The sequence below is a fragment of the Pongo abelii genome, chromosome 16, assembly GCF_028885655.2.
Source record: "Pongo abelii isolate AG06213 chromosome 16, NHGRI_mPonAbe1-v2.0_pri, whole genome shotgun sequence".
Taxonomy (NCBI): domain Eukaryota; kingdom Metazoa; phylum Chordata; class Mammalia; order Primates; family Hominidae; genus Pongo; species Pongo abelii.
Window position 1 is genome coordinate 67,503,714 of NC_072001.2, and position 26,615 is coordinate 67,530,328.

The window sequence follows — 26,615 nt, forward strand, 5'->3', positions numbered from 1 at the left end:
GGCATGAGAATCTCTTGAACTTGGGAGGCGGGGGCTGCAGTGAGCTGAGATTGCACCATTGCACTCCACCCTGGGCGACAGAGAGACTCTTTCTCAAAAAAAAAAAAAAAAAAAAAAAAAGTTGCAGCTTTGGTATTTGGCTGCCTACCACCCTTTGGGCCGAGCATAGTGGCTCACGCCTGTAATCCCAGCACTTTGGGAGGCTGAGGAGGGCGGATCATGAGGTCAGGAGATCGAGACCATCCTGGCTAACATGGTGAAACCCCATCTCTACTAAAAAAAATACAAAAAAATTAGCTGGGCGTGGTGGTGGGCGCCTGTAGTCCCAGCTACTCGGGAGGCTGAGGCAGGAGAATGGCGTGAACCCAGGAGGCGGAGCTTGCAGTGAGCGGAGATCGAGCCACTGCACTCCAGTCTGGGTGACTGAGCGAGACTCCGTCTCAAAAAAAATACCACCCTTTGTAATTTACCTGTCTCTGTTTGAGCTAGAGTTCTGTGATGTAAGAAATGTAGTTGTCAGGCCAGGTGCGGTGGCTCACGCCTGTAATCCCAGCACTCTGGGAGGCCGAGGCAGGTGGATCACTTGAGGTCAGGAGTTCGAGACCAGCCTGGCCAACATGGTGAAACCGCGTCTCTACTAAAAAACTACAAAAATTAGTCAGGCGTGGTGGCAGGAGCCTGTAATCCCAGCTTCTGGGGAGACTGAGGCAGGAGAATTGCTTGAACCCGGGAGGCAGGGGTTGCAGTGAGCCGAGATTGTGCCACTGCACTTCAGCCTGAGTGACAAGAGCAAAATTCTGTCTCAAAAAAAATAAAATAAAAATAAAAAAAGAAATGTAATTGTCTAATCTGTTATACCAGCCTCATTCTTGTTTCTGAATGAATGAGTTGAGAGTTTAGGAATAATGGCTCTTGACTAGCATTTACCAAACTATTCCATGGCATAGGTGTTCTCTGAAACACAAATTTGGGAAATATCTTTGGATTAAACAGATCTGTTTACTGTAGAACATCTCAGAGCCCTTAATATGCTAGTGTGGATTATGACTCTCTATGAGGTGGATATAACATGCAGTGTTCTCAAAACTTTGAGCATAAATTAATCCCCCACCCACACATGCACTACCTATTTACATACTACAGAACTGGTATCATGGTATTTACAGTTTAGGAAGTGTTAGTCTGAGTATGCTTGATTTTTCTTTATTCTCATAGGTCAACTCACTGAGAGAGAACCATCCAGGAAGTAGTTTCTTAACCTGTGACCTGTGTCTTCCTTCAGTATCTCCATATTCATTTATCACCCAGTTGAATTGCATTTTCTTTGAAAACTAATGTGGATCTAGTAATTTTTATTTCAACTGAAACTAACTTCCTGTGTGACTTGGACCACATTTTGCCTTTACATGCTGTTCCTTTTTCTTTTCCCCCCAAAATTCAGTAATTTACTTCTGACCTCACATTCTTGGCCTTTCTTTGATAGAGTTAAAATACACTAAACCCTCACTATTTTTGGCATAGTGTGATCATTTAGTCCTCTTAAAAGAAGAAAATCGAAAAGGTTTTGTTAGTGGTTGTTTTAAAATCAAGTGCACTACACTGTTAAATGGCTTTAAAAAATATGTGCTTTCTCCTGAGCCATGAACTAGTCTTCCTTTTATCTTCTAAGATTAGTATGGCCAGCATGACTAATTTGTGCCAGAAAAAATTCCTCTAGACCCTCAACCCTCCTGAATAATGGCAGAGGATCAGCCTAGAGAAGGTAGAAGTGATATAGAAAAGGCTATGGGTTCAACTCAGGGTAAAAAGGTAGATGAGAACCATCTCGTTAAAGCTTCTCCTGTGATTCCCCTGGAAGGAGCCCATGCCGTTTGCCAGCATTTTATCTGCCAGCAGCAGATGTAAGCTCTCAAAAACAGCAGGGAGGATGTTGACTGCAACAATGCATCAAGGCTGCGGTTTGTAACCTCAATAGTAAGGCAGTTAAAACTTTTTTTTTTTTTTAACAAAGACATTTTGATTGCCAAATCCATAACCATTAGCAGCTGTGGTTTGAACAGTTCTCTAGACCTAACAAGTTTTCAAACAAAAAGTTGAGTTGGTGGCTCTTGTTTCTACGTGTCTGTGTTGTGTTTGTGCTATTTATATCCCTGCCTTCAATAGAAAATCTGATTTGTCTGAAATCTCCAAGGTCATTGATTATTCTATTTCTTCTGAACTGAATCCATTCCTTTCCTGCCAGTTTACTGACCCTTTTAGTCTATTTGATCTTACGGCTTTTATAACAGCCAAGACCCTATCTTCAAGGAATTATGCTGAAGCAGTTTTACTGCTGGGTGCCTGTTTCCAATAATTGACAGCAGTAGACTTGTAGTCTTCCAGTAGGGAAGAGAATATTACTTGTTCCTTTTTCTAGAAAAGTATCTTCAGGATCTAGGAGAATTTGCTAGAAGAAAAGTAAGCAATTTTTAAAAATTAAAAAAAAAGTATCCAAGCAACATAGATCTTCAGGAAGATTCCAGGTATCACTTCATTTGTGGAAATCATCAGCTTCTATCACCAATGAATTGTCTGTGAGTCTGAGAGGTGAGAAATTAGAAAATGAAGGATTTAATAGTCAGTATTCAAACCAGGCACTGGAATTCAAAATGCAGTCCACAAATTCTCTTTTAAAATATGTGAAAATGTCCTGTCTGTTGTACTGAGAAAATCTGCCAATATATAGACCTCAAAATATTCCGATAACAGCCCTCACGATGAGGGCTGTTATCTGAGACTCAACAAGAAGAAAAATTGTTATGTTACTAACAACTAGCTTAACCCTGGACAATTCATTAAAATCACAGCTCACTTGAGTGAGATATAGGGAATGTAGTTTTGGAATTCTCTTGAAGACTGGAACATTGACAGGCTGGGCACAGTGGCTCATGCCTGTAATCCCAGCACTTTGGGAGGCTGAGGCTGGTGGATCACAAGGTCAGGAGTTCAAGACCAGCCTGGCCAACATGGTGAAACCCTGTCTCTACTAAAAATACAAAAAAAAAATTAGCTGGGCGTGGTGGTGGGTGCCTGTAATCCCAGCTACTTGGGAGGCTGAGGCAGGAGAATCACTTGAACCCAGGAGGCGGAGGTTGCAGTGAGCAGAGATTGCACCACTGCACTCCAGCCTGGGCAACAGCGTGAGACTCCATCTAAAATTTAAAAAAAAAAAAAAAAAAAAAACTGGAACATTGACTAGAGTTTCTAGCTCAAAACAGACTGTCTTTAGAGTTATTTGCAGTCTGGGTATTAAGTACCCACTTAAATGGTTTCAGAAACAACCATATATATATATTTTATCCAAAGAGCATTGTGTTTTCTTTTTTTTTTTTTTTTTTTTTTTTGAGATGGAGTCTCACTCTGTCGTCCAGGGTGGAGCAGTGGAGTGATCTTGGCTCCTAGGTTCAAGCAATTCTGCCTCAGCCTCCTGAGTAGCTGGGATTGCAGGCACGCACCACCACGCCTGACTAATTTTTGTATTTTTAGTAGAGACAGGGTTTCACCATGTTGGCCAGGCTGGTCTCGAACTCTTGACCTCGTGATCCGCCTGCCTCAGCCTCCCAAAGTGCTGGGATTACAGGCATGAGCCACCGTGCCTGGCTGAGCATTGTGTTTTCTGTTGTACTTATCCTGAAGAGAGATGGGGAATATTACCACTTTTCCATGTATTTAGTGTTTTGGTTTTCATCTGAAAATAAACATGAAATTCTTAAGATTTTCATATATATTTATTCATTAATAAATAATTGAGCCAGGCGCCAGTGGCTTACGCCTGTAATCCCACCACTTTGGGAGACGGATGCAGGCGGATCACTCAAGGTCAGGCTCTTGAGACCAGCTTGGTGAAACCCCATCTCTACTAAAAATACAAAAATTAGCTGGGCATGGTGGCGCACGCCTGTAATCCCAGCTGCTTGGGTCACTGAGGCAGGAGAATCACTTGATCCCCGGAGGCAGAGGTTGCAGTGAGCCGAGATTGCGCCACTGCACTCCAGCCTGGGTGACAGAGCAAGACTCTGTCTGAAAAATAAATAAATAAATATGGCCGGGCGTGGTGACTCACACCTTTAATCCCAGCAGTTTGGGAGGCCAAGATGGGCGGATCACAAGGTCAGGAGATCAAGACTATCCTGGCTAACACGGTGAAACCCCGTCTCTACTAAAAATACAAAAAATTAGCTGGGCGTGGTGGCATGTGCCTGTAATCCCAGCTACTCGGGAAGCTGAGGCAAGAGAATCGCTTGAACCCGGGAGGTGGAGGTCGTAGTGAGCCAAGATTGTGCCACTGTACTCCAGCCTGGGCGACAGAGCAAGACTCCATCTCAAAAATAAATAAATAAAAATAAATAAATAAACACTTGAGAGCCTATTATAAATCAGACACTGTTCTAAACACTAAGAGAAACAAAAGGATGAAACAGCTGTGGATTCTGTCCTCAGATGTTTGAAAGACTTCTAGGTAGATACGTATATAAACCAAATATAAAATAAAAAGTGAACCTAACTGTCTTAAAAGAAGTAAAGACTGTCTCTGAGAAATATAAAGGAGGGAAAGGTTGGTTCTAGCTGGGAAGGATCCCAAAAGACTTTATTTAAAAAGATGGTTTTGAATTAGCTTTGAAGGATAGTAATGAAATCTATCACTTTTTGATCAGTTATTATGTGCCACATTCATCATGCTATTTTCTAATCCTTACAATAATTCCAAGCAGGGTGTCATTTCCCCTCCTTTAGGGATGAAATATCACCCCTAAAGTGTCAAGAGAGTTCAAATAACTTGTGTAATGTCCAGGGTGAGGAGTTCGAGACCAGTCTGGTCAACATAATGAAACCTCATCTCTACTAAAAATACAAAAAAATTAGCCAGGCGTGGTGATGTGCACCTGTAATCCCAGCCACTTGGGAGGCTGAGGCAGGAGAATCGCATGAACCCAGGAGGCAGAGGTTGCAGTCAGCTGAGATCGCACCATTGCACTCCAGCTCGGGCAACAGTGCGAGACTCCATCTCAAAAAATAAATAAATAAAAAATAACTTACGTAATGTCAGTTAATGGTAGAGTTATGATTTTGCTCTTCGAGTGTTTCTACTGAGATGGTAGAAAAGCATATTACAAGGATGAGGAGTAATGGGAGCAAAGGCACAGAGGTGAAAAGTTATCGGCCTCTATGGAGAATAATGGCAAACCAGTTCATTGAAAGAAGAGTGCGAGTATAGAGCAAGCTTGTCCAAGCTGTGGCCCGTGGGACGCATGTGGTCCAGGACGGCTTTGAATGAGACCAAACACAAATTTGTAAACTTTCTTAAAACATTATGAGATTTTTTGTGTGTGATTTTTTTTTTTTAAAGCTCATCAGCTATCGTTAGTGTATTTTATGTGTGGCCCAGGACAATTCTTCAGTGTGGCCCAGAGAAGCCAAAAGATTGAATACCCCTGGTATAGGGGAACAAGCAGCAAACAAAAAATGAAATGGGGAGTCCCTCTGAACCTAATCTGCTTCTGGGACTGCCCAATAAAAAAAAATTAAAAAGGGCTGGGCGCAGTGGCTCACACCTGTAATCCCAGCACTTTGGAAGGCCGAGGCAGGCAGATCACCTGAGGTCGGGAGTTCGAGACCAGCCAGACCAACATGGAAAAATCTCGTCTCTACTAAAAATATAAAATTAGCCAGGCATGGTGGCGCATGCCTGTAATCCCAGCTATTCAGGAGGCTGAGGCAGGAGAATCACTTCAACCCAGGAGGCAGAGGTTGCAGTGAGTTGAGATTGTGCCATTGCACTCCAGCCTGGGCAACAAGAGCGAAACTCCATCTCAAGAAAAAAAAAAAAAAGAATGAAAAGGTAGGTTTGGTCAGATGATAGTTTTGAATGATAGGCAATCAAATCTATCAAATGATAGACATGTCAGTTGTGGGATGGGAAAGAGTGTTTTGAAGTTTTTTTGAGGCATTAACATGATCTGAGGCTTGCTTGAGGGAAAACTAATTTGGCAGAAATGTGGAAGAGGGAGTGGAGATATTCTGAAGATGGGAAGACTAGTGAGAAGACAGTTGTAGTCCAGGATAGAGATGTCTGAAAAATATGTTCTAGGATAATGCCAGTGAAATGAGGCAAGACAGGAACAATGATGCAAGAGGCTTTATGTAGGTAGAATCAATTACTCGATATGATGCCTTCATTTTACCTGTAAGTAAACCAAGGCTTAGAGAAAGTGGTCTATTTGATCTAGAAAGAATATGCTGTAGTCTCACCGTCTACCTGGAATCTGTTCAGGACTTCTTGGTTTGTCATCTAGTCTACCATGTAAACCAAGTGGCAACTTATCTTCTAATTTAAGATATTATTGGCCAGGCATGGTGGCTCACACCTGTAATCCCAGCACTTTGGGAGGCTCAGGTGGGCAGGTCACTTGAGCCCAGGAGTTCGAGACCAGCCTGGGCAACCTGGTGAAACCCCATCTCTACAAAAAATACAAAAATTAGTTGGGCATGGTGGCATGCACCTGTAAACCCAACTACTAAGGAGGCCGAGGTGGGAGGATCCCTTGAGCCAGGGAGGCAAAGGTAGCTGTGAGCAGATTGCACCACTGCACTCCAGCCTGAGTGACAGAGTGAGACCCCATCTCAAAAAAAAAAGATGCCAGGTACCGTGGCTCATGCCTGTAATCACAGCACTTTGGGAGGCCACGGCGGGCAGATCACGAGGTCAGGAGTTCAAGACCAGCCTGGTCAATGTGATGAAATGCCATCTCTGCTAAAAAAAATACAAAAAAATCTGCCGGGCGTGGTGGCACGTACCTGTAATCCCAGCTACTCGGAAGGCTGAGGCAGGAGAATCGCTGGAACCTGGGTGGCAGAGGTTGAAGTGAGCCGAGATCGCGCCACTGCATTCCAACCTGGGCGACAGAGCGAGACTCTGTCTCAAAAAAAAAAAAAATAAATAAAATAAAATATTATTTATTATTGCTTAGAATATTACATAATCATACATTGATTAAGTATTTATTAACTATCTGTCATGTGCCAGGCACTGTGTTAAATACTAAGGATCCAGAGTTTTAACAACATTATTCCATCCCCTCTAGATCTTTAAGTATACTAGATGAAACTGAGACAAGAAAACCCAACCATAATAATTATCACATGAATAGTGGAATACACTAAGGGAGGGACCCAACTGTTAACTTTGCATGGCTGTAAGTGGGATGGGAGGGGGAGTGTAAAGGAAGCTTCTTAAAAAAAAAAAAAAAAAAAAAAAGACAAGTCCTGCAGAAGCAATGCTTCCTGGAATACCATAATGATAGATAGAAAAAAAAAAAAAAAAAAAACCTGAAGAAAGTAAAATTTATATTTTCTTCAATAAACCATTCTACATCATGTCACCATGCCCTTGTCCACTAGGACAGCTCCTGCTCATCCTTTAAAATATCTCAGGCTGGGCGGGGTGGCTCACGCCTGTAATCCCAGCATTTTGTGAGGCCGAGACATGCAGATCACCTGAGGTCAGGAGTTCGAGACCAGCCTGACCAACATGATGAAACCCCGTCTCTACTAAAAATACAAAAATTAACCGGGTGTGGTGACATGTGCCTGTGTTCCCAGCTACTCAGCAGGCTGAGGCAGGAGAATCCCTTGAATTCAGGAGGCAGAGGTTGCAATGAGCTGAGATCGTGCTATTGCACTCCAGCCTGGGTGACAGAACGAGACTCCGTCTCAAAAGAAAAAAAAAATCAGCCAGGCACATGGGCTCACGCCTGTAATCCCAGCACTTTGGGAGGCCGAGGCGGGCAGATCACGAGGTCAGGAGTTCAAGACCAGCCTGGGCATTATGGTGAAACCCTGTCTCTACTAAGAATATAAAAATTAGCTGGGCATGGTGGCGGGCACCTGTAATCCCAGGTACTCAGGAGGCTGAGGCAGAGAATCGCTTGAACCGAGGAGGCGGAGGTTGCAGTGAGCTGAGATTGCACTACTGCACTCTAGCCTGGGTGACAGAGCAAGACTCCATCAACAAAAAAAAAAATCTCAGATGTTACTCTCTGATGTCTTCCCTGACCCCAGCCCATTTCCTCCCTAACAGGATTAATTTCCTTCTTTGGGGTCCTACTGTGTTCATACTAATATTACTGCTTTTTTTTTTTTTTTTTTTGATATTTATATGTTGACATGTAGTTCTTTAGGTGACCATCTATGCCTTTTTTTTTTTTTTTTTTTAGTAAGGAGTCTCACTCTGTTGCCTGGCTGGAGTGCAGTGGCACGATCTCGGCTACAGGTTGTGCGCCACCACGCCCAGCTAATTTTTGTATTTTTAGTAGAGACGGGGTTGCACCATGTTGGCCAGGATGGTCTCCATCTCCTGACCTCGTTATCTGCCTGCCTCAGCCTCCCAGAGTGCTGGGATTACAGGCATGAGCCTCCAGGCCTGGCCTAGGTGACCGTCTATGTCTTATTCACCTTTATATCTCCAGTGTCCTAACATATAGCCTGCCATGTAGTAGGTGCACAGTAAGTGGTCATGACAATAAATAGAGAGGCAGACAATGGTAGATATATGAAAAATCTTGGCCGGGTGTGGTGGCTCACACCTGTAATCCCAGCACTTTGGGAGGCCGAGGTGGGTGGATCACGAGGCTGGGAGTTCAAGAGCAGCCTGGCCAACATGGTGAAACCCTGTGTCTACTAAAGATTAAAAAAAAAAAAATTAGCCAGGCGCATACCTATAATCCCAGCTACTCAGGAGGCTGAGGCAGGAGAATCTCTTGAACCTGGGAGGCAGAGTTGCAGTGAGCTGAGATTGCACCATTGCACTCCAACCTGGGTGACAGGGTGAGACTCCATCTCAAAAAACAAAAAAGAAAAAAATGCCATATGAAAGGATTTGAACTGTGTTCTAAAGATACCCATATAAAGTCGTGTTACTTTGTTTTTGTTTTTGTTTTTTTGAGACAGAGTCTCATTCTGTCGTGCAGGCTAGGGTGCAGTGGTGCAATCTCGGCTCACTGCAACCTCCACCACCCAGGTTCAAAGCGATTCTCCTGCCTCAGCCTCCTGAGTAGCTGGTATTACAGGCGCACGCCACCATGTTTAGCTAATTTTTTGTATTTTCAGTAGAGACGGGTTTTGCATGTTGGCCAGGCTGGTCTTGAACTACTGTCCTCAGGTGATTCGCCCACCTGGGGTTCCCTAAGTGCTGGGATTACGGGCCTGAGCCACCACACCCAGCCAAAGTAATGTTTTAGAAGGATTGTCCTGGCAGCTGTAGGAAGGATGTACTGGATGGGGCCAGGCTGAAAACAGAGATGATTTAGGAAATTATCATGGTTGTCCGGGTGAGTTATGATGAAGATCTGCAGCAATGCTGTGTCAGTTGAGTTGAAGAGAAAGGATCTGATGATTGGAATGTTTAGGAGGTAAAGTTTGTAGGACTTAGTAATTTGACTGGATATGAAGGGTGAGAGAAGTCTAGGATCAACTTGGGTTTCTTTTTTGTTCTAAAAGATATGTTATTTGATAAAGGAGTATTGTTGACATTAATAACACCAGATTGCTTGACAATGACCTTACCTTGATATGTTAAGTGAAGTCAAAGATCTCTCAGAGCACTGCCTCAGAAGAGTTTTCAGTTGAGTCAGACTAGCCATTGGGAAAATAAAATCTAAAATTGGCACAGCCCTTAACTCAAGAGAAGTCTTCAGCATTCTGAGGTAATAGTCTCAGAGTGGACTTTGTTGGTTGAAGACCTTACCGTGTACTGTCATTCATTCATTCCTTTATTTATTTATTTTGAGTTTCACTCTTGTTACCTAGGCTGGAGTGCAATGGCACAATCTTAGCTCACCGCAACCTCGGCCTCCCAGGTTAAAACGATTCTCCTGCCTCAGCCTCCCAAGTAGCTGGGATTACAGGCATGCACCATCACATCTGGCTAATTTTGTATTTTTAATAGAGACAGGGTTTCTCCATGTTGGTCAGGCTGGTCTCGAACTCCCAACCTCAGGTGATCTACCTGCCTCGGCCTCCCAAAACTGTCTTTAATTAAAAGCAATTTTCTTCTGGTTTTCACTAGTTTAAGTTGGAGTGGAAGCCTATTATATTAAAATGAAGACCAAAAATAATTGTCGTGAGTGGGTGATTCCCAGTTAGGCCTTGAAGAATCAGGCCAGAAAAGCTATGAGGTTAATTTTAGAGAAAATATACTTGTTTGAGTTCTTTTATGTGGAGGTTCTAGCATATGATTCCACAGGGCACAGGAAATCACAGTGGAAATGTTACTGTCGATAGAGTGAGACCTGGTTGTAGCTGCTTCAACCAGATTGTCTTCCACAAATGGCTATAAGATCCGTAAGTTTGTGTATGTCTTATCACTTATTTCTTTCACCTGGTACATATATGGATTGTCTCTGTAGCATTGAGCTGGAAGCCCCTGTCTTTGATACTAGGCATGTGACTTGAATTGGGTTACTGGTATATGGGAGTTCAACTATCCCACTTTGGGCCAACTGGTATGATCTTTATTCAACCCTAGTCAAATATTCAGTCGTCATCTGGTTAAAGTATTATGATCAGTAGGTCACCCTGAAGTAAGAAAACATTTGTCTTCCAGTAGAGTGGGGCCTGGGGTGGTAGTTATCCTGTGACACCTTGAATTGCTATGAAGGAAAATATAAATGAGAACTGTTTATCACAGAGCACAGTTGCTTGCGGGATATGCTTCCTTGGATCTGTTCTTGCACCTCTTTATCAGACTCATTTCCTTCTCTCTTTCTGCATATTATCACCTCAGTATTCTTGGAGTTGGTTTTCAGCTAACGAGATTTCAGACCCTGATTTCATGTTGTATCTAGTTCCTCAAAAATCAGACCAAGAAAGCCTATAGCAAATATATGTTCTTTGTTAATGAATTCCCTATTATTGTTGCTTTAGTTATTAGTTCTTCAACTAACAACTTATAAATCTTTTTTTTTTTTTTTTGAGATGGAGTTTCACTCTTGTTGCCCAGGCTGGAGTGCAATGGTGTGATCTTGGCTCACTGCAACCTCCACCTCCCAGGTTCAGGCGATCCTCCTGCCTCAGCCTCCTGAGTGGCTGGGATTACAGGTGCCCACCATCATGCCCGGCTAATTTTTTGTATTTTTAGTAGAAACGGGGTTTCACCATGTTGGCCAGGCTGGTTTTGAACTCCTGGCCTCAAGCAATCCACCTGTCTCAGCCTCCCAAAGTGCTAGGATTACAGGCATGAGCCACCATGCCTGGCCAACGTATAAATCTTATATCTGGAAACAGATATAAGATTTACAGATCATCTGGGAATTTGTTGTGAAGAGTGACATAGTTTAGGAGTTATTGATCATTTCAGTACAAGAATGAATAAGAATGAAGGGGAGGCTTGAAGATTTGGTGAAAATGCCCATTTTCCACTGAATCAGTGGTGGTTGACAAAAACTGCTAACCAATTTTTTCTCTTAAGAAAATGGCTAAAGAAAAAAAAAAATATATATATATATATATATATATATATTTAGTCCTCTAAAAAAAATAAAATTAGCCAGGTCTGGTGGTGTGCACCTGTAGTCTCCAGTACCTCCTGAGTGGCTTGAGCCCTCCAGGTCAAGGCTGTAGTGAGCTACGAACACACCACTGCACTCCAGCCTGGGTGACAGAGTGAAACCTTGTCTTTAAAAAAAAAAAAAAAAAAAAAGCTGGGTGTGGAGGTGCACATCTGTAGTTCCAGCTACTTGGGAGGCTGATTTAGGAGCATCACTTGAGCCCAGAAGGTCCAGGCTGCAGTGAGCTGTGCTCACACCAGTGCACTCTAGCCTGGGCAACAGAGTGAGACCCTATCTCAAAATAATAATTAATTAATAATAAATATAAAATGTGACATCCAGAGCTTATTCACATTCTTTACCTCCCTTCTCTTATTCTTTCTCTGGGTAAGCAGCATTTTAGTTTTCTGACTTTCAGACCAAATATCCCTTACTTGTTAGGATACGATGTAAGTATATAGTGGCTTGTTAGTATGTAATGTGGTCTTTAGTGTCCAGGCCCTGGTTATGGGGATTATGGTTTTTTTTTGGAGGTACTGAGGGTCTGCCAAGCTAACTTTGTTTTAATGCATTTGATAATGAAAAATAATCTCTTCTTCCAATGCATAGGCTTTACTTTATTCCTTGTAGGCTACTTTGCTTTTCACCTTTGTTTCTTGTAAGCCCCTTGAAGTTCAGTGCTAGTAGTAGGAAAAGGGATATTCACCTGGAACTTTAATTTGAGATTCATCTGGGAAAGTTGATTTTTATGTTTGTCTTTATTGTGAGGCACGATGGGTCCAAGGAACCTATTGTTATTTAATTTGTCCACCATTTTTCCAGTTTTTCCCACTATTTAACATTTACTTACTCTGTTAATACACATCAGGGTTGTTTTTCTTAAACATAGAGCCATACTGACCACTTGCCAAGACACAAGCTTAGAGATAACACATTAAGAGTAATATCTACTTTTACTTAGAGTTACAGTTCTAAGAGTGTACAATTCCCAGCATGTGTGTATTCACCATGAATAAAATAACGTTAATGCACAAGTTGGTAAATTCATTTTTTTTTTTTTTTGGAGACCGAGTCTCGCGCTGTCACCCAGTCTGGATAGAGTGCAGTGGTGCGATCTCGGCTCACTGCAAGCTCCGCCTCCCGGGTTCATGCCATTCTCCTGCCTCAGCCTCCGGAGTAGCTGGGACTACTGGCGCCTGCCACCACGCCCGCCTAATTTTTAGTACAGATGGGGTTTCACAGTTTTAGCCAGGATTGTCTCAATCTCCTGACCTCGTGGTCCGCCCGCTTCGGCCTCCCAAAGTGCTGGGATTACAGGCGTGAGCCACTGCGCCCGGCCAATTCATTGCGTTTTTATTCAACAAGTATTTATTGATTGCCTGCTGTGAACTAGGCATGGTCCTAGATGCTGATGAGTAAACAAAACAAAAATCCCTGTCCTCATGGAGCTTTCATCCTAGTGAGGTGAGACCAAGTAAAAGTTCTAAATAAGTAAATTGTATTGTATCAGACGATGGTAAAATAAGGCTGGAGAGGGCCGGGCGTGGTGGCTCACGCCTGTAATCCCAGCACTTTGGAAGGCCGAGGCAGGTGGATCACGAGGTCAGGAGATTGAGACCATCCTGGCTAACACGGTGAAACCCCGTCTCTACTAAAAATACAAAAAATTAGCCGGGCATAGTGGCAGGCACTTGTAGTCCCAGCCACTGGGAAGCCAAGGCAGGAGAATGGTGTGAGCCCGGGAGATGGAGCTTGCAGTGAGCCAAGATTGCCCCACCGTACTCCAGCCTGGGCGACAAAGTGAGACTCCGTCTCAAAAAACAAATAAATAAATAAATAATAAGGCTGGAGAGGTAGTTTAAGAGTGCTAAGTTTGTGGGGAATTTGGTGCTCTGATTTTAAATAGGGTTATCAAGAATATTCACTAAAAGTTGACACTTCAACAAAGTTCTGAAGGAAGAGAGGGAAGAAGCCATGGAAATATCTAGGGTGAAAAGCATTCCAGGAAGAAGGAAAAGGCAAGTGCAAAAAACCTGAGGCAGGAACAAGGAAGCCAGTGTGGCAGGAGTGGAGTGAAGGTGAAGGAGAGAAGTAAAAGAAGGTATCAGAGGGGAAATGGGGGGCCAGATTGTCTACAGACTTGTAGGTCATGGTAAGCAAGGACTTAGACTTTTATTCTGATTGAGATGAAAACCCATTGGAGAGTTTTAAGCAGAAGAATGGCGTGATCTGATATAAAAAAAAAAAAATTAGTTCTGGCGGCTGTGTTGAGAATAGACCAAGAGGGAAGTTAAGGGCAGAAACAGACCACTTAGGAGGTTATTGCAGAAACCCAGGGAGACATTATGATGGCTTGGACCAGGGAAGTAGCCATTGAAGTCTTAAGAAATGGTGAGATATTGGATATACTTTGGCTTTTCTTTGAGACAGGGTCTCACTCTGTTGCCCAGGCTAGAGTGTGTGCCACCATGCTTGGCTAATTTTTTTAATGTTTCATTTTTTGTAGAGATGGGGTCTTGCTATGTTGCCCAGGCTGATCCCAAACTCCTGGGCTCAAGCAATCCTCCTGCCTGGGCCTCCCAAAGTGCTGGGATTAGAAGTGTGAGCCACCGCGCCTAGCCAGAGAAAAGAATTCTATCTTTGGATGGCAAGAGTGAAGATTAAAAAAAAAAAGTATTCTATCAAGTTCTACTACAGATAGATCAATTAAGATGAGAACTGAGCCAGGCACGGTGGCTCACGCCTGTAATCCCAGCACTTTGGGAGGCTGAGGCAGGCGGATTATCTGAGGTCAGGAGTTCAAGACCAGCCTGGCCAACATGGTGAAACCCTGTTTCTACTAAAAATACAAAATTAGCTGGGCATGGTGTTGGACGCCTGTAATCCCAGCTACTCGGGAGGCTGAGGTGGGCAGGAGAATCGCTTGAACCCAGGAGGCAGAGGTTGCAGTGAGCCGAGATCGCGCCATTGCACTCCAGCCTGGGTAACAGGGTAAGACTCCATCTCAAAAAAAAAAAAAAAGATGAGAACTGCGAATTGACCATTTGATTTAGCAACATGGAAGTCAACAGTGACCTTTACAAGAATGATTTTGATGGAATGATGAGAGTGAAAGCCTATTTATAGTGAATTCAAGAAAAAAGTAGGAGAGGAATTAAAGGCGGGGAGTACAGATAATCTTTTGATGAATTTTGTTGTAATGGGAATCTGTGAAATGAGTAGTAGCTGGAGGAAGATGTGGGATCTGGATAAGAGATTTTGTTTCATGCCAGACATTACAGAATGTTTGTGTGTTAATAGGATTGATCCAGTAGAGAGGCAAAAATTATTGATATGGAAGAAAGAGGAGAGATTGGCTGAAATGGTTTGTGGTGTTGGAAAAGCAGAGCTGTGATTGTCCTTTGCCTCAATGGTCTCTAAGCCACAGGGAAGGAAAAATAGGAAAATTAAAGAGATAGTAATTATGACTGCTGCTGCTCTGGTCTCTGTAGAATTAGGTTTGGAGATCTTGATGGCAGCCTCTGGTTTTATTTGTGCCAAAGCACCTCAGCATGGATCTTGTGCAGAGCTTATTTCCTTCTAATACCCAGCAATAACAGCTGGGCCCTGCTTTTCTTTGGCTTCTGAAGATAAAAGGGATAAGAAAAAAGAGGGTTTACCCTTATATCTGTAGCCTTACTTTTCTACTGTGAACATCTGACCCTGCCTATTAATATGATTGTGGCTGATAGTTAATATTAAGTTTGTTTTATTGGCTGGGTGCGGTGGGTCTCTCCTATAATCCCAGAACTTTGGGAGGTTGAGGCAGGAGAATCATTTGGGTCCAGGAGTTTGAGATCAGCCTGGGTAACATAGAGAGACCCCATCTCTAAAAAAACAAAACAAAAACAAAGTACGTGTCCCACCTCTTCCACACTGAAAGCCATGGTGTATGGGCAGGGCCAGATGCTACTAAAAATCCCTTCTGTTTTCTCCACAGCATCACTTATCATGTAGGACAAGAGTGGTCAGTAAAGAAGTTTAACTATTCATGCTTCTAGTTGCAGAGAAATTTGAATTTCCTGACTTTTTAAAATGAAACTTTTAGTGGCTTAGACTTTAGAAGGCATATCTTAGCAGTCAAATAAGGGTGGAAAATACAGGTAATTTCATACTTTTTATGGTAGTTACTAGGAGAAAGACTTCTCTGGTAATGAAGTCTGACCCAGAAGCCTATGAGTCATATTTGTTGAACATGCTAAACATAAGACATAGTAAGATACGAAATAATGAAATTCCAGCTCAGTTAGCCATTGCTAACCCCCAATTGTTCTTAAATTGTGATTGTGTAGCCAGCATAGTCTTACTCTAGGTTCTGTGTCTGTTTTTACAAAAAAAGTAAAAGTCCTAACTATTCACACAGATTTGTTTTATGATAAGAGATCCAAAGGAGATTTCTAAATAATTTTCAGAATTGCTCTAACCAGTTACCTTTTCACCCGAAGTAGATCTGGAAAGCATCCAGCAAAACAGCTTTTGCATGTTCATACCTTTCAGAATGAATCATCTTCCTTCCCTTTAGCTAGAGAAGGGCTGTGTGTACTGTTTCTGGCAGAATTTCCACAGATGTTTTATTTTTCTTAAGTCTTCCAGTGCTTCACTTGAGTTGAACCTAGGGGGTACCTGATGTTCCCCAAGGAGATCTCTGAATCTCCTGACTCTTGGTTGTTTGTGATAAAAGAGCAGTCAGTTCTGATCTTCTGGGAGGATTTCAGGTATCCTTTTTTTTTTTTTAATGAAGTTGTTCCCACTATAGGAAATCAGAGATGGCAGGCAATAGACTGTATAATGCTGTACTAAGGACTGTAGAAAGGTAAAGGTTTGTTCTTGCTGGTTGAGCATAATCCTCTTTACCTGTGAAATGGAAAGTACTATCATCAGAATGTTGAGGTGAAATCTGGGACATCTTCTGTTCTCCTTAAATTCAAAACTTGTCCCAACTAGCCTGAACTTTTTGTTTTTATATTTCACAGTTTCCAGACATCAGTCAAGAATCTGATTCTCCATTTGTTTTCATCTGCAAAAATCCTCAGGAAATGGTTGTGAAGTTTCCTATTAAAGGAAATCCAAAAATCTGTAAGTCATGATTCTTTTTTCTTTAAGACTAGTCAAGTGCAGTAGTGAGGAATGGGGAAGAAAGTAGAACAAGGAGTTCAATCTGTAACTGACTGTAAGCAATCAGTTGAGGTAACCCACTACCTTTGGATTAGCCTGTAAGTCATAATCTTTGATGGTCTAATTTTCTTTTCTTTTCTTTTCTTTTTTTTGTCTTGCATCTCACTTGTCTAGATTTTTATAAAATCTTCCCTTTTGGCTGGGCACGGTGGCTCATGCCTGTAATCCCAGCACTTTGGGAGGCCGAGGCAGGCGGATCACAAGGTCAAGAGATCGAGACCATCCTGGCCAACATGGTGAAACCCCGTCTCTACTAAGATTACAAAAAAAAAAAAAAATTAGCTAGGTGTGGTGGCATGCGCCTGTAGCGCCTGTAGTCCCAGCTACTTGGAAGGCTGAGGCAGGAGAATTGCTTGAACCTGGGAGGCGGAGGTTACAGTGAGCTGAGATTGTGCCATTACACTCCAGCCTGGTAACAGAGCGACACTCGGTCTCAAAAAAAAAAAAAAAAAATTATTGTGTTCTGTGTGTCCCTAGTGTTGGAGGCTTAATATAATTATACTTATCAATAACTTTATGTTAGGTTAACTACAGTAAAGCCTTTCCAAAGTATACCTTGATCCACAATTATCGGCATAGTAAGTCACTCTAAACTTCTATTTCAGATCCTATTACATTAAAATGCTATTTTTCAGCCAAAAGAGTGTTTCGCCCCACCGTACTGCTCATTAAAGGAAGTAGTAAGGCAGTGCAGTGGCAACATTGTCATTTATCCATTTATTCATTGTTCAATATTCAACTCAAGAATAAGGGCTCGGCGTGGTGGCTCATGCCAATAATCCCAGCACTTTGGGAGGCTGAGACGGGTGGATCATCTGAGGTCAGGAGTTCGAGACCAGCCTGGCCAACATGGTGAAACCCCATCTCTACTAAAAATACAAAAAATTAGCAGGGCATGGTGGTGGGCACCTGTAATCCCAGCTACTCAGGAGGCTGAGGTAGAAGTATCGCTTGAACCCGGGAGGCAGAGGTTGCAGTGAGCCGTGATTGCGCCACTGCACTCCAGCCTAGGCAGCAAGAGTGAAACTCCATCTCAAAAAAAAGACTTAACATTTTAAGTATTTATTGTTGAGCATCTATTTTAGAGACACCATTTCCCACATTTCTCTTCATTATTGGTTTCCAGAGTATGGCCTTGGCTGTCTTGCTTTTCATTCCTTTTTAACATTTTTTTTTTTTTTTTTTTTGAGACAGAGTCTCGCTCTGTCTCCGAGGCTGGAGTGCAGTGGCCCAATCTCGGCTCACTACAACCTCCACCTCTTGGGTTCAAGCGATTCTCCTGCCTCAGCCTCCCAAGTAGCTGGGACTACAGGTCTCTGCCACCACTCCTGGCTAATTTTTGTATTTTAGTAGAGATGGGGTTTCGCCATATTGACCAGGCTGGTCTCAAACTCCTGACCTTGTGATCCGCCTGCCTCGGCCTCCCAAAGTGCTGGGACTACAGGCGTGAGCCACTGCACCCGGCCTCATTTTTAAAATTTTTATTAGTTAATTGATTGAGACAGGGTCTAGCTGGGACCCATCTTTTCTTCCTCTGTCCTAGAGCAGCCTCATGTATTTCAAAGCAGTCTCAAAACACATATAGTGGGCCGGGCGCGGTGGCTCACGCCTGTAATCCTAGCACTTTGGGAGGCCGAGGCAGGTGGATCACAAGGTCAGGAGATCGAGACCATCCTGGCTAACACAGTGAAACCCCGTCTCTACTAAAAATACAAAAAATTAGCCAGGCATGTCAGTGGGCACCTGTAGTCCCAGCTACTCGGGAGGCTGAGGCAGGAGAATGGCGTGAACCTGGGAGGCGGAGCTTACAGTGAGTTGAGATCGCACTACTGCACTCCAGCCTGGGCAACAGAGCGAGACTCCATCTCAAAACAAAACAAAAACAAAAACAAAAAACACATATATAGTAGTGGTGTCCTCCCTGCCTAACATCCTTGGAAAAGCAACATCAGCAACTCTCCCATTTGTTCATGTCAGTTACCATTTTGTGCCTCTTTGTCACTGCTTTCACATTGTGTGAATTGCGTGATTCTAGGGCATGCATTGTCCTCACTGGTGCACAGCTCTCCCTCATCCAATACCTTGGGGACCAACTAGCCATTTTATAAATCTATTCCCTAGAGAAGTACTTCTCAAACTATAATGTAACTAAAAATCACCTAGCAAGCTGTTAAAACACAGGTTCCTCAATCCTGCTCTCAGGTGATACTGATGCTATTGGCCAGCTGGCTGTACTTTAAGTAACACTGCTTTCAATCACAAAATGAAATGCTTGGAGTAGGAATTTATATTAATGTATATTTACTGCAAAATTCAGGCAACATCTTGATTGATAAGATCCTAAGATTCCTACACATTGGAAGATCTGAACCAAGTTGCCCTTAACTGACACAAATTATTTACTTCAGACAGTACTCCAGTTGGTGGCCCAGTAGCCCTGGAAATCCTTTCTTTTCTCCACTATTAAGGATTTATTTATTTTTGAGATAGGGCCTTGGCCTGTCACCCAGCCTGGAGTGCAGATGTGCAATTATGGCTCATTGCAGCCTCCACCTCCTGGGATAAAGTAATCCTCCCACCTCAGCCCCCAAAGTAGCTGGGACTACAGGTATGTGCCACCACACCCAGATAATTTTTAAATTTTTGGTAGAGACGAGGTCTCACTATGTTGCCCAGTTTGGTCTCAAGTGATCCTCCTGCCTTGGCCTCCTAAAGTGTTAGGATTACAGGTGTGAGCCACCACACCTGGCCCTGTTTAGGATTTAGATCTCCTTTTACCCTCCCTCTGTTTTGGTTTTAGCAGTCTACCCCTTCCTCCTCCATTTCATTCTCACCTTCCTCTAGGTACTGGTGGCAACACTGGTGGTAGGAGGAAACGGTGGTAAATCCTCTCTCTCAAACCCACTGTTACTTGATCTTTAGTCCTACTTCCCTTTTCGTAGCTTCTTCCCCGGCTTGGTTTTCATCGGCTGCCTAAAGTCCTGTGAGAAAATGTTCTGTGTAGAGTTTAGATATTTCTCTGAAATGTTTTACTTTAGTACTTTCTCCACACCTTCAGGACCTATAGGGCCTTCGTTCTTCTCCATAAGGTTTCATGATGGGGAGGGGAGTGACATTCTTAGGAGAAAGCTTTAATAACTTCCTATCTTTTTCCTATTGTTTCTATTAGTTAATGGTAGACTAGACAAGGTTAAAAATTGCACAGAAACAATAGGTAGTGAAAATTTTATTTTGAGATGGGGTCTCACTGTCATCCAGGTTGGAGTGCAGTGGCACAATCTCGACTCACTGCAACCTCCACCTACCAGGCTAAAGTGATCCTCCCACCTCAGCCTACTAAGTAGCTGGGACCACAGGCACGCGCCACCATGCTTGGCTAATTTTTTGTATTTTTGCTAGAAACTGGGTCTTGCCAGGTTGCCCAGGCTGGTCTCGAACTCCTGAGCTCAGGTGATCCATCCATCTTGGCCTCTCTAAAAACCTTCTACTCTGCCAGAACTCTCTTCCCTTAGGTCCTAGGGGATACCTCCAGTAGTTTAAGCTGGAAAAGTCTTTAATCCCAGTTACATTGGGGAAAATACATACCTGCCTCTTAATTTGGAATGGTTATCACATTTTCCCCTAGATATATTATTACATGAAGTGATTAATAGCATTAATAATATTAATACTTGGTCAGGCACAGTGGCTCATGTCTGTAATCCCAGCACTTTAGGAAGCTGAGGCAGGAGGATCACTTGAAACCAGGAGTTTGAGACCAGCCTGAGTAACATAGTGAGACCCTGTCTCTACAAAAAAAAAAAAAAAATTATTCCAGTGTGGTGGCATGTGCCTGTAGTGCCAGCTACTTGGGAGGCTGAGGCAGAAATATTGCTTGAGCCCAGGAGTTCAAGGCTGCAATGGGCTATGATTGCAATACTGCACTCCAGCCTGGGTGACACAGCGAGATCCTGTCTCTAAAAAAAAAAAAATTAATTAATAGTCTGCTTTACTTATAACACTGTGGTTTAAATGTTTTTTTTTTTTTTTTTTGTGGGGTGGCTTAGGAACCTAGCCACCCTTTACAGATTAGTTCTATGATAAATATATTCGAAATTCCAAACTTTTATTTTTGAGACAGGGGTCTCACTGTGTTGCCTAGACTGGCCTTGAACTCTGGGTTCAAGAGTCTTCCTGCCTGAGCCTCCCAAGTAGCTGGAACTACAGATATACACTACTATGCTCGGCTTCAGGTTCCAAACTTCAGACTTGCAAATAAACTTTTAGAATATGACCCATTTATGTGTTGTATTATATATATATAATATTATATATATATAATATATAATATAATATGTAATATAATATATAATATAATATATAATATAATAGATAATATATAATATAATATATAATATAATAGATAATATATATATTATATAATATAATAGATAATATATATATTATATATATTATATAAAATACATATTATATATAATATATAAAATACATATTATATAATATATAAAATACATATTATATATAATATATAAAATACATATTATATATAATATATAAAATACATATTATATATAATATACTATATAAAATACATATTATATATAATATACTATATAAAATATATATTATATATAATATACTATATAAAATATATATTATATATAATATACTATATAAAATATATATTATATATAATATACTATATAAAATATATATTATATATAATATACTATATAAAATATATATTATATATAATATACTATATAAAATATATATTATATATAATATATATTATATATAATATATATAAAATATATATTATATAAAATATATATTATATATAATATATATAAAATATATATTATATATAATATATATAAAATATATATTATATATTATATATAAAATATATATTATATATAATATATATAAAATATATATTATATATTATATATAAAATATATATTATATAATATATATAAAATATATATTATATATAATATATAAAATATATATTATATATAATATATATAAAATATATATTATATATATGTATAATTGCCTTAAATTAAAGGTGTGTACTTTGATTTGTTTTTGGAAGTGTAAATTTGAGTTTGCTTGACCTTAAGGTAATTGTGTCTCCTGAAATTGAAATAATTCAGAAAAGCAATATACAATAGGGTGTCACCTGGCTCTGTGTCTGCTTTATATAGGTTGAATACTCAGATAAAGGAAATTTTTTAAATTTAACAACATGCTCTATAAACTCATGCACCTTATATCTTTTGCAAACCATGTGAAAATTCCTATGAGAGTTATATCAATTGATGACAAATATTTTTTCCCCTTTTAACTTCTTGCCCATCTGCTGCACATGCATTTGATTTTCTTTTAGGCACTATGATTGAGGATGTGGTTTAACACTGAAACGATTAGGTACTAAATGTAAAAATATTGGGGAAATACAGAAACTAAGTGTTACACCCTACCATGAAGAGGATGTATTGTATGTCACTATGGTTCACTATCCAGATCCTGATCTTAGAAGCCCAGGGTGGGCTGGGCGCGGTGGCTCACTACTGTAATCCCAGCACTTTGGGAGGCCGAGGCGGATCACAAGGTCAGGAGATGGAGACCATCCTGGCTAACACGGTGAAATCCCGTCTCTACTAAAAATACAAAAAATGAGCCAGACGTGGTGGCAGGTGCCTGTAGTCCCAGCTACTCGGGAGGCTGAGGCAGGAGAATAGCGTGAACCCGGGAGGCGGAGCTTGCAGTGAGCCGAGATGGCGCCACTGCACTCCAGCCTGGACGGGAGTGCGAGACTCCGTCTCAAAAAAAAAAAAAAAAAAAAGAAAGAAAAAAGAAGCCCAGGGTGAACTAGAACTCAGAGCTTAAAGTTCCTGCAATCTAAGGACAGTCATGATGACTGCTGCTTTCCACAAGAAGCCCCGGTCCCTTACCATCATTGTCCACAGCTGGCCCAAGAGTTGCCTCTATTGGCAATCACTGTTAGACGTTAAGGATACAAAATGTCCATGATTGTAAGGAGTTCACAGATTGTTGGCAAATGTCTGATTTTTTTTTAGGCAGCCTAAGGGATGAAAGAACGTCTGAATTCCTGGGAATATCCTGGAAATCCTTGTTCCTCTTGTATCTTGTTTCTCCTATTAGCTTTCCATTTTAGACATCATCATTGAAGCCAGAGATTAGTCTGCCTACCATTGAGTGTTTTATTCTGATGGGTTGATCTTACCTGAGCTGGTCTCACTTGAGGGCTTTCATAATCATACTGGAGTTTCCTGAAACGTAAAATAGGAATGTTCTCATTCAGTAAAGCTTTAAGAATGTGAAGAAAATGATATGTCCTTTTTTCTTATGAGGAATCTGAAATAAATAATAATTAAAAGACTTTCCTGGGGTTATATGGTAAATGAAAGGTGAAATTGAAACCATAACTAAGAAACCTAACTCCCAAGCCTCAGCGTAAATAATATAATCACCCTTACTTCTTCAGGAGACTTTGAATTTATGAAGCGCCCCCCCCCCCCCGCCTTTTTTTTTTTTGGGATGGGGTCTTGTTCTGTTGCCCAGGCTGGCGTGCACTGGTGAGATTTCAGCTCACTGCAACCTCTGCCTCCTGGGTTCAAGCAGTTCTCCTGCCTCAGCCTCCCGAGTAGCTGGGATTACAGGCGAGCACCACCACACCCACCTAATTTTTGTATTTTTAGTAGAGACGGGGTTTCGCCATGTTGGTCAGGCTGGTCTTGAACTCCTGACCTCAAGTGATTTGCTTGCCTTGGCCTCCCAAAGTGCTGGGATTACAGGCATGAGCCACACCTGGTCTGAAACACTTTAATATATATTATTTCAGTTATAGGCTGAGCATCCCAAATCTGATCTTTATTTTTTTTTTTCTGGGAGTGGGTCTCACTCTGTCACCCAGGCTGGAGTGTAGTGGTGTGAACTCGGCTCACTGCAACCTCTGCCTCCCTGGCTCAAGCAATTCTCCCACCTCAGCCTCCCAAGTAGCTGGGACTATAGGCCTGTACCACCATACCTGGCTAATTTTTTATTGCTTTTATTATTATTATTATTATTATTATTATTATTATTATTTTTAGTTTTACTCTTGTTGCCCAGGCTGGAGTGCAATAGTGCGATCTCGGCTCACTGGAACCTCCAACTCCCGGGTTCAAGCAATTCTCCTGCCTCAGCCTCTTGAGTAGCTGGGATTACAGACATCCTCCACCACGCCCAACTAATTTTTGTATTTTTAGTAGAGACGGGGTTTCATCATTTTGACCAGGCTGGTCTTGAACTTCTGACCTCAGGTGATCTGCCTGCCTCGGCCTCCCAAAGTGCAGGGATTACAGGCGTGAGCCACTGTGCCCAGCCAAAAAAAAAAAATTTTTTTTTTAGACAGGGTCTCACTCTGTTGCCCATGCTGGAGTGCAATGGCATGAGATCTTGGCTCACTGCAACCTCCATCTCCTGGGCTCATGCCATCCTCCTGTCTCAGCCTCCCGAGTAGCTGGGACTCCAGGCTTGCACCACCATACCTGGCAAATTTTTTGGGGGGTTGAGGGGGGTTTGGTTTTTTTGGTAGAGACACGGTTTCACCATGTTGGCCAGACTGGTCTGGAACTCCTGGGCTCAAGCGATCTGCCCACCTTGGCCTCCCAAAGTACTGGGATTACAGGCATGAGTCACCATGCCCTGCCACAAATCTGAAAATCTGAAATGCAAAATCTAAACCTTTTTGAGCTTCAACATGATGCTCAAAGGATATGCTCATTGGAACATTTGGGATTTTGGATTTCTGGATTTGGGATACTTAACCAGTAAATATATATAATGCAAATATTCCAAAATCCAAAAAAATCTGAAATTTAAAACACTTCTGGTCCCAAGCATTTTAGATAAGGAATACTGAACCTGTAGTTATTTGATTAAAGGACTCAGTGTACATGTAATACATGTAGCTCAGTGACTGGTCTATAGAAAGCACTTCATGTTAGCTATAATCTTCTTAATAACTCTGTGTGTTAGTAAGGGCTTTTTCCTCCTTTCATTTTACAGGTTTATGGAAGTTGTTTTACTCAAGTCTTTCTGGCACAAGGTTTCCTGTTCTTTTCACTGTATCAGATTGCCTCAGGAACAAATTATTCCAATTTACATTTCATTTCTAGGGCACAATATCATAGAGTTAGAAGGAACCTTCAGTATTGTATAGTCCAGTTTCCTCTTAGAGTTGATAAAATTGAGGACAAGAGTGACTAGGTAACATACTCAAGGTTATACAGCTAGGAAGTCTCAGGATTAAAACTGAGTTTTTCAGCCAGGTGTGGTGGCTCACGCCCGTAATCCCAGCACTTTGTGAGGCTGAGGTGGGGTGGGGGATCGCTTGAGGTCAGGAGTTCAAGACCAACGTGGCCAACATGGTGAAACCCTCTCTCTACCAAAAAATAAAAAAATTAGCTGGACGTGATGGCACACACCTGTAGTCCCAGCTACAGGGGAGGCTAAGGCAGAATTGCTTGAACCTGGGTGGTGGGGGTTGCTGTGAGCCGAGATCATGCCATTGCACTCCAACCTGGGCGACAGAGACTCTGTCTCAATAAATAGTCTTTCAACTTATGCAATACAGACAACTGGATGTCTGGAGTCCTAGATGGAATTCTAAATTCTGTCCTAGCTTGTCCTAAAAAGCTGAATGAGACTCATCTCTGGGTACCACCACCTTTACAATCTGTACTCTTCCATTTATCTGATATCTGCTATTTGTGGTTACTTAGTACTGTCTATAATATAAAGGTTTTGAAATTTGTAGTGTCTACCTTTGTTTAATTCATTTGGTGAGAGCATTTATTGAGCGTCTACCATTTGGCAGTCACTATGGTAGTGTTAGGGATACAAAGGCTGACTTGCCTTGTAACAGGGCTCTTTGCCAGATGGCTGGCGCATGTTCAGGTTTTCAGCCAGGCAGCATAAGGGATAAAAGAATTCCTAAATCCCTGGGAATGCCCTATGCTCTAAAGCCCTAATTAAAATCAACAGCATTGTGATTATTGTTAAATGATATTCAGGGTATCACTTAGTGATGGTTTCTGAGGAAGCCCAGAAAAGGACATAATGTTCTTCTAGAAGCAGGTGTAGCCTAAAAGAGAAGAGAGAGATAAACAGGCAAAGAGAGATATACAGACAGACTAATGTTGGGCAAGAGGAGATTTAAGTAAACAGGGAAACTTGTTAGGCTGAGGCTAATTTTCTCACAATCTTACTGTGCCATGGTCAGTACATGTATTCTTAACTTAATTGGACAAGTGAAAATACTGAAATCCAAAGAAATTGAATGACTCGCCTAGGTCATACAGCTAGTTAATACCAGAGAAGGGTGGACTAGAACCTGGATCTTCTGATTTGTAGTCCAGTGCTCTTTCTGTTATGCCTGATTGCTGCAACAAATGAAAATGACAACATACTGAGAGGCAGTGATTATGGGCATGGGCCTGTGGTATACTCAGCTGCCTTTGAAGGGGAAGACTCCTTGTTTTTTTTTGTTTTCTTTTTTTTTTAGTGCTGAGACTGAATTGAATTATGTTTCTGTTTTCAGCATAAGCATCACTATTGACTTAGATGAGACTTTTTGTGGGAGAAAGCAAACTGCCAAACTGTTCTCAGGCCAGACAGACAGGAATTCTCTTAAGATTCTCCTAATGAGATGGATGGTTCCTAAGGCTGCTCCCACTGAGCCAAACTCTATCCTGGTAGATCTGAGAAGAGGTCGGAGACCACATCAGTAATATACCTTTCATT

The 26,615-nt window shown here is 41.6% G+C and overlaps 1 protein-coding gene and 1 long non-coding RNA gene across 6 annotated transcripts in view; one reads left to right on the top strand and one right to left on the bottom strand.

The window, feature by feature from the left end:
- TRIP4 (thyroid hormone receptor interactor 4) overlaps positions 1-26,615 on the top strand; it is a 70,135-nt gene that overhangs the window by 42,601 nt on the left and 919 nt on the right. For all 3 annotated transcript variants that reach the window (XM_002825545.5, XM_024232271.3, XM_024232273.3), the window contains exon 12: positions 16,595-16,697. In XM_002825545.5, coding sequence (XP_002825591.2) covers positions 16,595-16,697 — 103 coding nt within the window. The remainder of the gene's footprint in view (positions 1-16,594; positions 16,698-26,615) is intronic.
- The window catches only part of LOC129050485 (uncharacterized), a 215,986-nt gene that overhangs the window by 5,093 nt on the left and 184,278 nt on the right, over positions 1-26,615 (bottom strand). For 2 of the 3 annotated variants that reach the window (XR_008514131.2, XR_008514133.2), the window contains 2 exons: positions 23,053-23,098; positions 6,835-6,952 (listed from right to left, as the gene is read on the bottom strand). This is a non-coding gene — a long non-coding RNA (uncharacterized LOC129050485). Of the gene's footprint in view, positions 1-6,834; positions 6,953-16,340; positions 16,476-19,630; positions 19,778-23,052; positions 23,099-26,615 lie in introns of those variants that run through there. The other variant, XR_008514132.2, reaches the window with a different exon arrangement.